Source organism: Elephantulus edwardii, unplaced genomic scaffold (genome assembly GCF_000299155.1).
Source record: "Elephantulus edwardii isolate Elephantulus edwardi_28Jun2011 unplaced genomic scaffold, EleEdw1.0 scaffold00200, whole genome shotgun sequence".
NCBI classification, from domain to species: domain Eukaryota; kingdom Metazoa; phylum Chordata; class Mammalia; order Macroscelidea; family Macroscelididae; genus Elephantulus; species Elephantulus edwardii.
The window spans coordinates 3,544,270-3,558,347 of NW_006399950.1; the positions used below are offsets into that span (position 1 = coordinate 3,544,270).

General features: G+C 44.9%; 1 protein-coding gene across 1 annotated transcript in view; it reads left to right on the plus strand.

Moving 5' to 3' along the window:
* IL5RA (interleukin 5 receptor, alpha) overlaps positions 1–14,078 on the plus strand; it is a 62,161-nt gene that overhangs the window by 28,181 nt on the left and 19,902 nt on the right. The window contains exons 4-9 of the mRNA XM_006897092.1: positions 1,296–1,441; positions 2,812–2,950; positions 7,170–7,323; positions 7,399–7,586; positions 10,445–10,590; positions 13,819–13,957. Coding sequence (XP_006897154.1) covers positions 1,296–1,441; positions 2,812–2,950; positions 7,170–7,323; positions 7,399–7,586; positions 10,445–10,590; positions 13,819–13,957 — 912 coding nt within the window. The remainder of the gene's footprint in view (positions 1–1,295; positions 1,442–2,811; positions 2,951–7,169; positions 7,324–7,398; positions 7,587–10,444; positions 10,591–13,818; positions 13,958–14,078) is intronic.

Genomic DNA, 14,078 nt, shown 5'->3' on the forward strand with positions numbered 1-14,078 from the left:
ACGGTGGCCCTTCTGCCTGTCCCCACAGGGTCACTATCCACCCACTCACTGCCAGTGGGAGTCGGAGCTCACTCGTAGCTGACTGGCCAACGATAAGTCCCATGGGAGAAGGTGCCTGTCTTTCTCCTGTGGGGCAAGTCCTCCTGCGGGACTTGAACCATGAACCTCTGGTCCGGGCAGTGCACCTCACTATCCTCCTGGCCTCTGAAGCTCCCAAGCAGTGGATTTTATTGAGTGTAGAGGAGAGGATGGTGTTTGGCAAAATATCTGCAATGAACAGCCAATGACTTAAACCCCTTTGTTTTGGAAGCAAAAGCAGAGTAAATCATTAAAGAAAACCAGAAAAAAAATTCTCTAAATTCCTGTTTAAGTAGTATTGTTCATAATCTTTCTGGACTCTGAAGCCTAATAAGAAACAAATACGCTGTTAACTAGGATGTAAGCAAATCTAAGTGTCTTGGTATAATGGAGACCAGAGGCTGCTGAAGCAGGTTGTCGTCTCGCTGTAACCTGGCATTTCCTATTCTCTTCTCTTCTACATCCTAACAAAAAAGCTGCACCTGAAACAACACGTTTTCATGTCCCATCAATGAACAAGCCTTGATCTGAAAACTAGTATTAAAATAAATAAGGATATAATAGAACATTCATATATCAATAAAGAAGATACCGATATCATGGATAAACACCTAAGAAAGGCTGAAAATTAGTTTAAAGGCAATTTTAGTGCATCTCTTAAAATTATTTCCATTTTGTGCTATTTTATGTTATTGTTGTTATATAACTCAAGTCAATGTCCACTCAAAGCAACACCAAGGACCGAGCAAACAGCTCTGCACAGCTGCCTCGGTTCCTGGTTGCCGTGAGTGGAACTGAACACACAACAGTGGTTCTGGCTTAGGTGGGATGTGGCACGTGCCCAAGTATTTATGGAGCCATTAGGTGGGTTCAAGCCACTTAACCAGCATTCTAAGAAACCAAAACTCCAGACCTGCCACCCACCAGTAACTCTGACTCAGAAAGACCCTACAGGGCAGAGCAGAGGCATCAGTTTCCCAGGCTGTCCATCGTTTAAGGACACAGAGTGCTGCCACCTCTTTCTCCACAGAGAAGGTGATGTGTATGAATGTCAGGCCTAAGGCTAGGGGCTCCCAGCAGTTAATGCATGCCCTCCAGTTCCCCTCTGCCAGCTCTCCTCCTGGTCTAAGGCCACGATAAAATAGACAAGAAAATATTCAAGTCTTGCCTTTGCACAGTCAAATAGTGTGGTGTTCGCTTTTTCCTGTCATCAACAGTTGCACTTCTCCCACCGGTAAATTTCACTGCTAAAGTAACAGGCCTCGCACAAATCCAGCTACAGTGGGAGCCCAATCCCCATCAAGGGCCAAGGGATGCTGCTCTTGGATACAGGGTGCGGATAAACGCACCCCAGGAAGATGAGGTGAGTGCTTATCCAGTGGGCCTTGCGAAGTCAGCATCCACACTGGCTGCATTTTCATTATCAAGTAACATTTTAAGTTATTAAAAAAAAATAAAACATATCAAACCAGAAAACACTCAAGGGGCTTTGTTCCCTTTGGTCTTGTGTCTGGGGAGGGGCTGAGCCGGGAGCTGGCTAGGCAAGGTGAAGCAAAGTGAAGAGTCACTTAGAAAGATTCGGTAACTTTTGGAGCTTGGTGGGTTAGGTATTGGTTTTCTAATTCCTTTTAAGTAGATAAAAGAGAAGACTTGTACATGGGACAAAAACAGGATTCTGGGTTAGTCCACTCTCTACGTGAATGACCTGTGAGTCAACCACTTCTGAGAGCTTCAGACTTAGAGCCAGAACCCAAACCTCCTCCAGGGAGCTGACTCATCTCTGAGCCTTGTCAGTGCCCAAGGCTGCATTACCCCCCACCCCGCCCCCACAGGAGAGGCCTTTCTCCTGTGGAGCAGCTGGTAATAGTGGGACACAGCTTTGGTTCAGCAGGCCAACACCTCTGCCAGCCTCCTCCTTGGACCTGCTGTAGATTCATGGCCACACGCCCAGGACACAGTTTATTTTTATTGTTGTTGTTGTGTGCCGTGGAGTCAGAACACAGCATGGAGACTCATAGCTGACCCTCCAGTGGTTTTCAGAGACTGTAAATCTCACATGAAGAGATTGCCCATCCTTATCCCACAGAGCAGCTGGTGGATTCGAACCATATGGCTTCAGAATGACAGCTTCTTACCACTAGGGCCACCAAAGGTACTCAGTCAAGTTGAATGAAAGGAGAGGTGATTAGAGAGATGACTGGTGACTTTGGTTAGCACTGAATTCTAGGGAACTGGCCGTCATACAGGTGTCTCTAGGGAAGGGACACGTGAAGATTAGAAGTGGTCTCTCAAGGGCCCTTGGGTCATAATGGTAAGATTCTGTTGGTTTTAGAAGAACATCTCCTGTATCACTGAGGAAACTGTTGTATGGCTAAGCTGCTGTGGGCCCCTTGTTTCTGACGTGTGACTCCATGCGACCCCGCAAAGCCACATCCATGGGATTTCAACCACTGAGTTTTCAGGGTTAGGCTGCCAGGACCTTCTTCTAAGACATGTTTAGGTGAATTTGAACCTCACACCCGTCCAGTTAGCTGACAAAGACCCGCAGTCTTTTCACTGTCCTAGGACTCTATGCTATCATTCTAATGACTTTCTTCTTGTCTAGCAAAATTATTCATTGCATTTTATTTATGTATCATTTAAGATGTGGATGAAGAGGTGTGTATGATTGAATCATTCTCTCACTGAGGCTGTGCCCCTCCCACATTTCATGAATTCTGGATTTATTTTCAGTATGAAACCAGAGACACTGAAAGCCAGTGTATAAGCATCCTTCACAAAGGCTTCTCGGTGAGCGTGCAGACCATCTATTGGGACAAGGCCTCCCTCCCCGACAGCAGCTGGGTCTCTGCAGAGCTGAAGGACCCACCGGGTAAGGCTGTCCTCTCCAAAGCCCAGTTCTGGATCTTGGAGTTTGCAGATGGGGAAAATTGGACATAAATATTTCTGCTTTTCAATATGGACATATCATGTGACCTTGCTTAATTATTAACATCCTAACTTTCTTGTGCAGAGGCAACTTGTGGCTGCTGTGATGCTAAACACTGTGACACGGATGTGTCAAATGTGAGAATGGTTACCCATGGCGGATGGTGTTTGTTGGAGCTTCCCAAGTAAAACAAGCTTGGAAGAAGAAGTGGCATCCACTTCTGAAATAGCTTGCCTCTGGAAACTCTATGAATGTGGAGAAAGGATGAAAGTTATACAAGTGTTCAGCTCTTTCATTCATAGGGTTGTTATGAATCGTTTATGACTCGATGGCACTTAACAACAACTCTCTTAGTTACGCGGAGCTCCTAAAATGAGCATACCCTAAATAGGTGACTTTAACACACGAGAACCTCTCAGTTCCTTGTTAGGTCTGTGGAGTCAAAGTGACTCAGCAATGACGTGAAGAGCCCTTCTGAGCCCTTCCCTGTCCTGCTCGTCTCTCCCCACCTCTGATACGTGTGAGCCCGTTGCTACAGTCACCGTGTCGGTGAGGGTCTTCCGTGCTTTACCTGACCCTTCACTTTTTCCATGAGGTCCTTTGCTGAGGACTAGACCACCTGCCAGCAGGCCCTACATGAGATGAAGCTTTGCCACCCCGCCACAAGAGAGCACCCTATATGCACTTCCTGTCAGACATACCTTTTTCTTCTTTGGCAGAACATGGGATGTTCTGTACTCTTTGACAACACTACAGTGCAAAGCCATCAATTTCTACTGTGGTTATCTTTCGGAATCACAGTTTAGGAGGCTAGAAGTTTGAATTCAGAGTGCCAGTTCTTAGGAAAGGCCGACTCTCTTTGCCAGCTCTGGGGAAAGGGAGATCTCTGTTCCTCAGCAGTCTTCACGTCACTTGACACCCATGTTGTTGTAGCTGTTGATTGCCATCAAGTTGAGCACTCCCCATAACCACCTTATGAACAAAAACCCTGAAGCCTTTCCATAACTATCGTCATTTCTCAAACACCCATGACTGCATGCTAATTTTTATAGAATTAAAATATGATTTATTTTGTTATTGCTGTTCTTCAGAATTTATGCAGCAAAATATCCACCATCCAATAGTTCCTTTATACCACTTGGCAACTTTGGTTACATTCTCTTGGCTGTGTAAGCACTCCCATCCTCACATTCTGCTTTTATCTCTTCCATCATCAGATCACGGCTGCCCAAGGGTCCTATCTCATCTACTCAGTTATTATATTACCACCTATAGGTAACTCTTCAAAGAGCATAATGCTCAAATTAGACTTTTTTAAAAACTAAGCTGTTTGGTTTCAAGTAGAATTCAAGGGATATTTTTGTCTGAAGGTTTCAAATTATTTCAAAACTATCACTTCTTTTTGAAATTAGGTCTTGCATTTCCCCCCCTTTTGATGAGTAATCTTCGATAAAAATGTTCAGTAATGGTATTCAGTCACCATTCAGTTCCTGGAGGATCATGGTAAAAGCAGCAATTGTTAATGGAGGCAATTAGCCACATGTTCTCTATCCTCCAACTCCTCCTCCTCCTCTCCTTGTACTTCAATGACTAGAGGATTGCTTGAATACCTGTCTGCTCCCCTATACCTAATTTGTTCTTTCTTACATCTAGACAACGATCATAACCAAGAACTCAGTTCCCAAATAGGATTAAAGCCAGGGCCTAGCAGGCCAGGGAGCTCAGGACAGGGTTGCTCAGTGATCAAGGTTGTGGCTTCTCACCGAAAGGTTGGCCATTTAAACCCCTCAGGCACTCAAGGGGAGAAAGACATAGTAACCTTATCTACAAAGAGTACAGCTTTCTAGAGTACCATCTACAGAGCCTCACAAAGAGTACAGCTTTCTAGAGTACCATCTACAGAGACTCACTTACATAGAATACAGCTTTCTAGAGCATTACCTACAAAAACTCATCTACAAAGAGGACAGCTTTAGAGAGCACCATCGACAGAGGCTCATCTATAAAATGACAGCTTTAGAGAATTCTACCTACACAGACTCGTCTACAAATATGGACTGCAATGGGAGTTTTAGAGACACAAAGGAAGACAGGTCTGGAAGTGTCTTTTTGAGAAGTTCTACTCTGATATTTAGGGGATCACTATGAGTGAGAGCAGACTTGACAATACCTCACTTTTCTGTGCCAAAGGGATGGATTCATGGACTCAAAATACAGTATCTTTCAAAAAAAGATTGTCATCCCAACCATATAATGTTGTGCTTACGTGTAAAAGTACTACCGCATGCTTCACACCATTGATCATCACACACTTCAGAGGTGGGCACCCTACTGGGCAAGAAATTGCACTGCCAACTCAAAGGCACATAGTTGGCACCAGCTGCTCCATGAGAAAAAGATGGGCAGTCTCCTTCATTGCAATTTACAGTCTCCCAACAGCTGTGAGTCACCTCCCCCTCAATGGCACTTAGCAAGAGCGTGCTTTCTTGTAGCTGTTTGTGACTCTTACCTTTTACTTCTATGACCCATGATTCTGAGCCACCAAACTGCCCTGCAGAAGGAGGACATCATCACCTATCTTTGTATTACTTGCCAGGAAAATGTTAGTGTTTCTGATACTTTAAAATGGTGATATTTCCAAATATTCAGTAGAGTGCATGCATGCATATCTGCGTGCGTACACACACACACACACACACACACGAGGAGTGGCAGGCCATCAGACCCTGACCTGGCTCATAGGTAATTTTGAAACCATCCTTTTGCCATTCTTTTGAGCAGACCTTGCCTCCTGAATTGTGCCAGTAACTGAGAATGCCTTAAAAACGTCTTCTACTGTCCTCACTATGCTCCTGTTCTTACATGCTGTCTACACTACACACTCACCAATTCACAGTGACCTCAACCCCACGTGGCTACTCATCCAGAGTAGACACGAGATCCCAAGACCAGCTGGTCACGTGCCGTTTATTAACCTCCCCTCCCTCCTCTCTTTAATGAGCAGTGTACCTGCCAGCACAACATGTCTGCAATTCTAATTGTTCTCTGGGCACTTCAGTGCAGGTTAACACTCATAAAAATTAAGTCTTTCTAACTTGAGCTAGATGGAATTCATACACAATGATTCCTTAGAAGTTAGCGACAACAAAGCTAACTTTAAGAACTGTAAACCACACCTGGCCATGAACCATCTAGTCGTTTAGTGAATAGACATGTGCACACACGGGGACCATCTAAACATTTAGTGAAAAGACACACACACACACACACACACAGGGACCATCTAATCATTTAGTGAAAACACACACACACACACACACACACACGGGGACCATCTAGTCTTTTAACGAACAAATGTGCACACACATGTAAGAACCATCTGATACGGATATAGTGTTGGAGACCTTCCTAAGCCAATCACCTTGCTGATAGTTGGAGAAAATGAGCTCCAAATTTAGTAAGAGTCAAAGTTCCTTACAACCACTAGTAATACCATGATTTAGGGAATGAATAAAATATCAGTGTTACTGCATCCCAAGCATCAAAGATTTCGTAATAGGAAAATACATGGTGCTTTTCTTACTTTCACGTATGAACATCACACATAGAATTCCCAGAGTAGCTTCTAGTAGCTAGAAGACTCTTTGAGCTCAGAAGCTAGAGCTTTTATAACCCTACTTTTGTTTCCCAAGTGAATTAGGCCTTTCAAAATTGTTTAGTGCCATTAGCTGCGTTCCCACTCCAAGCAGCCCTGCCTGGAGCACAAGACACTGCCTACTCTTGCCCCACCCTCACAATTCTGCCATGTTTGGGCCTGGGACAGCCACAGAGCCAACTCCTTTCCTCGAGGGTCTTCCTCCTTTCTCCTGACCTCTGCTCGTCAAGCATGACGTCCTCGTCGTGTGCAGAGTAGAACTTCGGCTCATAGAGTTTTCAGAGTCTTTCGTAGATCGCCAGTCTTTCCCCAAAGTGCCTGTGGGCGGGTTCAATCTGCCAACCTTTCAGTTAGTGGCTGTGTGTTTAATCACTTGCACTACTCAGAGAGGCAAGAGTAGGTTTCTGTTTGTAGCAGGTAATGACTAATGCTTTTCCCCCAGTTTCAAAAGACATACAAAGTACGTGCACTGTTTTTCCCCCACCTTTTTTGTTTTTGAACTTGCAGGGTCTCCTGGAACCTCAGCTGTGAATTTAACCTGCACCACAAACACTGTGGCAAGTGATTCTCCGGACTTCAGGCCATACCCAGTGTCCCTGCAGTGCTCCTGGCTTGCTGGCCAGGATGCCCCAGAGGACACACAGTATTTCCTCTACTACAGGTTTGTTCCTATTTTTCCTTATGCAAATGAGTTCTTTCCTCCAGCCTGATAAAACTTATGAAAGTTCCAATTTAGGTATGGCTCCTGGACTGAAAAATGTCAGGAATACAGTAGAGACACCCTGAAAAGGAATATTGGATGCTGGTTTCCAAGGACTCCTATCAATATCCAAGAGCAATACAAGCTTGCAGTGCATGTTAATGGATCAAGCAGGCATGCTACAATCAAACCTTTTGACCAACTGTTTGATCTTCATGCCATTGGTAAGACATGCTTATATCACCAACTTTGCCATCACTGACTTTTAGGCCTCGGGCTCGGAAGGAGTTGTAAAGGTCACCAAATCCATTTCTCTGATGCTCAGCGACCACCTGGCTTAAGCTGGAATTCCTCTGGGTGAAGCCCCATCAGCCTACAGCCTAACCACACCACACCAGCTGTGTCTGCGCTGACCACATCCCATCCTGAGGCAGCGGGATGCACAGTATGACTGTACTCTCAATGCCTGACCTTTAGAAGGCAAAGTATCGGCTGGTGGTGGTGGTGTTTGATCCCCCCAAGGTCTGCTTGTGGCTTTAAACTGCCAACCTGTAATTAGTAGCTATGCACACACCTGTACTGTACCAGTTTCATTATTAGAAGCATCTAGAAAGAAGAGTATCTTCTGTTTTTATAATTGAGCATATTAAACCTTGAGTAGAATATTTAGATGAGAGACTCATGCTCTGAGAGAGCCATTCGAAGGTCCAGAGGAGACAGTGAGAATGATGACAGCACAAACAAGAACTCTGGTTCCCTTCTCAACATCGGGGCTAGCTCAGAACTTCTTAGCTGTGGGTGAAGGAGTCTGTCCTGTGCATTGTTGAAAGTTCAGCGGATCCCTGGTCTCCACCCACCAAGTGCCAGCACGCCGCAGGCTCCAGGTATTTCCACATGTCCCTTAGAGGGGGAAAACCCCCTCCTCCCAGAGCGAGCCTGACTACACGAGGGGTGCTGCCCAGAGGAGCTCACGGTCTGGGAGCATCTCTGACTGGCTTCCTGACACTCCTGTCCAGGGGGTTCAGCAAGTGTCTCCTTCGATTGCCTGACACGCCTTCGACCTGCAGCCTCCAGATCCAGGTGGGAACTTCCTTTCGTTCCTCGTGCGCAGTTCTTGTTTGTGTTCTGTCATCATCAGCCTCACTGTCCCCTGTGGACCTTCGCATGTCTCCCTCAGCATATGCGTCTCACATCTAACTGTTCTACTCCAGGTTTAATATGCTCAATTACAAAACCAGAAGCTCTTCCTCATTCTAGACACTTCTGTTAAGGAAACTCGGCAGATAACATTCTCAGGGATTGGTGATTAGACTCCAACAAGGACAGGGTGTCCGTGTGGTTACTGGGGTGAGGGCTGAGCTGACATGCTGACTTGGACTCTAGGTCCTCCATCAACTACTGGCTGACCTGCTACAGGCTGGCCTCCCATGCTGCCTCAGGCTTCTAACCTGGAAAAATGGTGATTCATGGGTTTGTGTCTGACTGGCAACCCAAAGACGGTGGTTCAAACCCACTATACGGAACTACAAAAGGAAGAATTAGCAATCTTCCCCAGCCATTTATTATAGCCAATAAAAACATTGTGATGAGGTTCTACTCCGTAACACACGTGAGGACCAGGGCACGGAACTCACTCAAGACACCAGCAGGACACGCTGGGGGTGCAGTGGTGACCAGAGGTGCCTTCCAGGAACACCAAGAGATTTCTGGAAGAATCAACGACGTTAATAATCACATAGTCTGAAGAGCAGGGATGGCACGTGTTTTCAATGAATATGCTAAGATTATGATCTAAAGGACACGATGTAGTTCATGAAGTATTTCTGTCGATATGAAATAGAGTGTAATTTTAAAATATTATAGCATTTACAAAAGAGGTTACATAATTCTCTTCAATATTGTATTTTAGTGACCTAAAAATGTCACTTTTATGCCAACAGGCAATAAAAGATGCTGAGGGAGATGTATGAAAAATCATATTCCTAGGATTAAAGACACAGCAGGCTCAGAACAAAGGATTCACTGTCTCCCATGATTTTCATTTCACTGAGGATAATTCCCAGGGAAAACAACAATAAATAATTCCTCAATTAAGAATTTTCTGCATCAGGAATGGCAGGCTACAAACCAGTCAGTAGTAATTTTAGAGTTATGCTGTTCTAATCCACCAGCTTCTCCAAGGGAGAAACATGGGCAATCTCTTCCTGTGCAATTTATAGCTTCAGAAAAGTCGCTAGAGAGTCAGCTCTGAGTTGGTTCCAATGCAGCAATGAGTGAGTGTGTGTTCATCACAGGGGGTTCAGTTCTATCACCTAAGAGGAGTCTGCTCACTCAAAACACAGTTGATTACCGCCTACTGCACACTGCCCTGATGGAAAGCAATGAGGCCTCAGGGCTAAGAAGCAGAGGTACAATGAAACACAAAATTATCCCAAATCACGTTTGTGTGTTTTTTTTTTTAATTCAAGGGGCAACTGAAGTGTTATACTTGATCCCCATAACAAAAGGCATGACATAAAATGCATGAAAGGCTGCAGGGCAAGCCACTGCCCACGGCTGTACAGCTGCGGTTCCCACGTGGTGAACTTCACTAGTGAAGCGTTAACAAACTTGGCTGCTAACAGAAAGGTTGAAGATTTCAGTCCCCCCCAGAGGTTCCTTGGAAGAGTTTGCTGATGTACTTCTGAAAACTGTGTGTGTGGTGTACAGTTTTACTTTAATACAGTTGGCGTCTCCAAGACTCGCCTTCCACTCAAAGGCAGTTAATTTGGTTAGGCCAACTCAAGATGCAAAAAGGACTGAATGGTGGAGACTTGAAAGCTCTTTAAGAAAGGAGCTGATAGGGGAAGGAATTATGTTTCTGAATCCTTAAAAGTTACAGGAAGGACGCCTTTTGCCTTACAAGAGAGAAGTCATGTTACAGGTCACTGGTTTCCTGAGCTTTGGAGATCAGCTGGTTAAGACCTGTGGTAAACCTAAGATGACCTTGCCCTAGAAATATGTTGAGAAATGTGGAGGGATTGGATTTATTACTTATTACTACTGATTCTTAAAAAACTCAATCTCTCATACCCTACCCTAGATCAAGTCAACCCTCCAACGAACGTCACAGCAAAGACTGAAGGAATGAATCTCTCTGTTCATTGGGAAAAACCCATTTCTGCATTTCCCGCCCACTGCTTTCATTATGAAGTAAAAATTTACAACTTGAGGAAGGATTTTGTTCAGGTAATTTCTCAGATCACACTAGTGTTCAATGATAACGCTTTATTTGGGAAGTATTTTTAAAAATCATCTTCAATGACTGTTCTGGTTATAACTTAGTACGAGTATGTAAACTAAAGTTAACACTTATCTATGCAGGTGTTAAGGGAATAAGACACACATTACCATCTTTTTTGTCTTGAAATGATACATTTTGGGGTAAAAAGAATGTGAACAATTCAGTTAAAAATCCATGAGCACTAATAGACAGAAAGTTCAAGGGAGGGGAACAGAGAGAAGAACTAACATGTATTGATCATCAACTATACGTCAGGCTTCATTGTATTAGCTTTTTCTATCCTCAAACATTCTCTTATAGAATCCCCATTCCCCTTCAACAAGACAAGGAGTTAGAGCTACAGGGATGATTAAGGAACGTTGTCAGAGTCACAAAAGCTGGAGAAACAGCGTAAAGTCAAGATTTTAATTCAGAACTGTTAGACTTTAAAATACACAACCAAACTTACTGATATCAAGACAGCAGCCTTCCATCAGTTTCTGAAGGGGGTGTGTGTATGTGTGTGTGTGTGTGTGTGTCAGCAGAAGTTCGTCAGTTTCTGAAGGGTGTGTGTGTGTTTTTGTGTGTGTGTGACAGCAGAAGTCCATCAGTTTCTGAAGGGGTATGTGTATGTGTGTGTGTGTCAGCAGAAGTTCGTCAGTTTCTGAAGGGGTATGTGTATGTTTTTGTGTGTGTGTGACAGCAGCCTTCTGTCAGTTTCTGAGGGTGGGGCGTGTGACAGCAGAAGTCCATCAGTTGCTGAAGGGGTGTGTGTGTGTGTGTGTGAGCCGAAGTCCGTCAGTTTCTGGAGCTCTGTATGTGAATGTGCATGCATGTATGTGTGTATGTTTGTCTCCGTCCATCTACAAAGGAGTGGTTGGTGAATTTGAGCTGCTGAAATTAGTCAATGCACAACCTGGTACAAACTACACCACCAGAGCTTTCAGCAACAGGAGGCAAAGCAAATTCTATTCAACAAACACTGTACAAATTGGCCATTTTGTGTTCAGAGGTGGGAGACACACAGATGGATTAGAGGGGACTGCATTTTGTGGCCTGGCACCTGCCTCGGAGTTGCCCCCCATCAAGCCCAGTGGCTGCACAAAGGAGGGCTGGGCCCAGCTGCCAGTGGGAGGGCTCTACAAAGAGGAGCTATGGCCTTTTGAAGGATGAACAGAAAAGGTCGAGCTGAGAAAACAGGGAAGGACGTTCCACGCCACTTCTTCCTCGGCGCCTGTGGTGGAGAACTAGCCTGGTTGTTTAGCTATCTTTGGATTGATACTTAAACACAAGAAAAAGAATTTGCTAGAAAAATGAAACCTAACCAAGGGCATGTAAAATCTAAGCCCAGGAAACAATCATGTGGTTGGGTATCCTGGTGATGTGAAATCGCTAGAAATGTTTCTAGACTATTATTTCCATTTCTGTCCTTGTCACGGCCTGAGCAGACACATCACCTGACCTTTGCTGGGCTGAGCTCCACACTGGGGTGGAGGGAATCTTGGCTCCTCGAGTCGAATAGCCAACAGGGGGTCCTAATTCGAGGTCATACAGCCCAACTTCTCCCAGTGTGATTTTGTAAGCTTTTATCAGATCAAGAAATCGGGTTTCCTTTTGAGAAAGGACAACCATAGGTGTGAAAGTAACTGAAGAATCTTAAGGGATAGAGAAATATGACTAGAACTGAAGGGCAATTTTGGAAGTAAAGTCTGGATGTGGGGGAGGAGGGGCATGAAGGCACGGGTACGTCCATTAACGGCTACCATTGTTGTGTACCATTGAGTCAGAACCGACTCGCAGCTGACCTTCTGGTGGGTTTTCAGAGATAATTAATCTCACGGGAGGAGACTGCCCATCCTTCTCCCACAGAGTGGCCGATGGTCTCAAACCATGTGCCTTTGGGATTGCAGCACAGCTTCTTGCCTCTAGGCCACCAGAGCTCCCTTTAATAGCTACTCATATCCCAAATGAAATTCGGCACTGAGAGTGACTCCTGGATGGCGATAAGGGATGTAGACAAAGAGGGTATGGGACTCACATGTCAGGGACCCATTCCTGGTTTGGGGTACAGGGTGTTGGTCAGTATAGAGAATTCAGGAGAAAAGGCTCATTCATGAGGAAACAGCTACAAGTCAACACTGGAGCCCAAGTTCTGGTCAACCACCACTGAGTTCGCATCGTTGAGTTGAACCATTCACAACTGCTGGTTTTGCTTATTGGCAATTACCTACAGGGCTCAAAATAACGTGTCTTTAAGTTTCGAATTTACAGAATGCATTTAATTTGTTCAATAACCCCTGGCTTAGCTGTTGTTGTCCTAGCTCACAGATGAGATAACAGAAGCTCAGGGAATGAAGGTACTTGCCATGTTGTTGGAAGCAGAGCTGGGATCCCAATGCCACACTTCCTAGATTCAGAGTCTGTGGTCTTCCCACCTTCATGCTGTCCCTCCTCTCCCCACAGCTCTGTTGTCTGAGACATTCCTGAACAGCAGGGCTTGGCTGCTGTCATGAGGCCAGATCAGAAATCTTTTAGGCTTTATGTACGGCTTCGATGCTAATACCAGCTCTGGCAGTTCGGAGGGAAAGTTGTGTCGACGATGCTCAAACGTATAAGCCCGACTGTGCCGCAGTAATGCTTTAGTACTGACACTGAAATTTTAATTCTATGTCGCTTTCATGTGTCAGGAAATATTATCCTGCTTAGATTTTGTTCCAACCATTAAAAAATGAAACCAACCAACCCCAACCATATTTATGGACTCCATAAAAAGAGGTAGCAGGCTGACATTAGCTCACAAGCTGGTTTACAAACTGCTGGACACCAGGCACCCTGTGATGTTCTTAGGAACAGGCCCTGGAGGACGGAGAGGCCGAGTGTGGATAATGCCCTGCTAACTGTTCTCCAGTCTTTCAATCGGAAACCTTCCCTCAAGCCCAGATGGATCCTCTGTGGCCCGCAATTCACCACAGTATCTATTTTTGTCACAGAAAAGCTTCTCTCTGAAGCATGGCTGGCAACACATCCATATTGAAGCAGTTTAAAATAAACTGATCACTGTGTGTATTATTGATTTTCAATTGACCGCTGAACAGTGATTCACTTTGCCTGTGCGGGACCTCCCATTTTGATCATTGTTATCGTGTCACTTGTGTCTCTACAGATTCTCATAATGCTAATTTTCTTCCATTTAGACAGAACAAATGAAGGTCAACACATTCACCTCTGTAGTTGATGACCTTTCGAAGTATTCCGTTCAAGTGAGAGCAGAAGTGAGCTTTGTGTGCAGGGAGACGGGGCAGTGGAGTGTGTGGAGCCCAGCTGTCTATGTGGGTGAGTGTCCTGTGCTTCTCTGGAGGTAAGCTTCCTGCCTGCTGGGCGCTGTCACGTTGATTCGACTTGTGTGTCACAGAGTGGGACTTCACAGGGCTGTGGTCTTACTGGGAGCAATTTC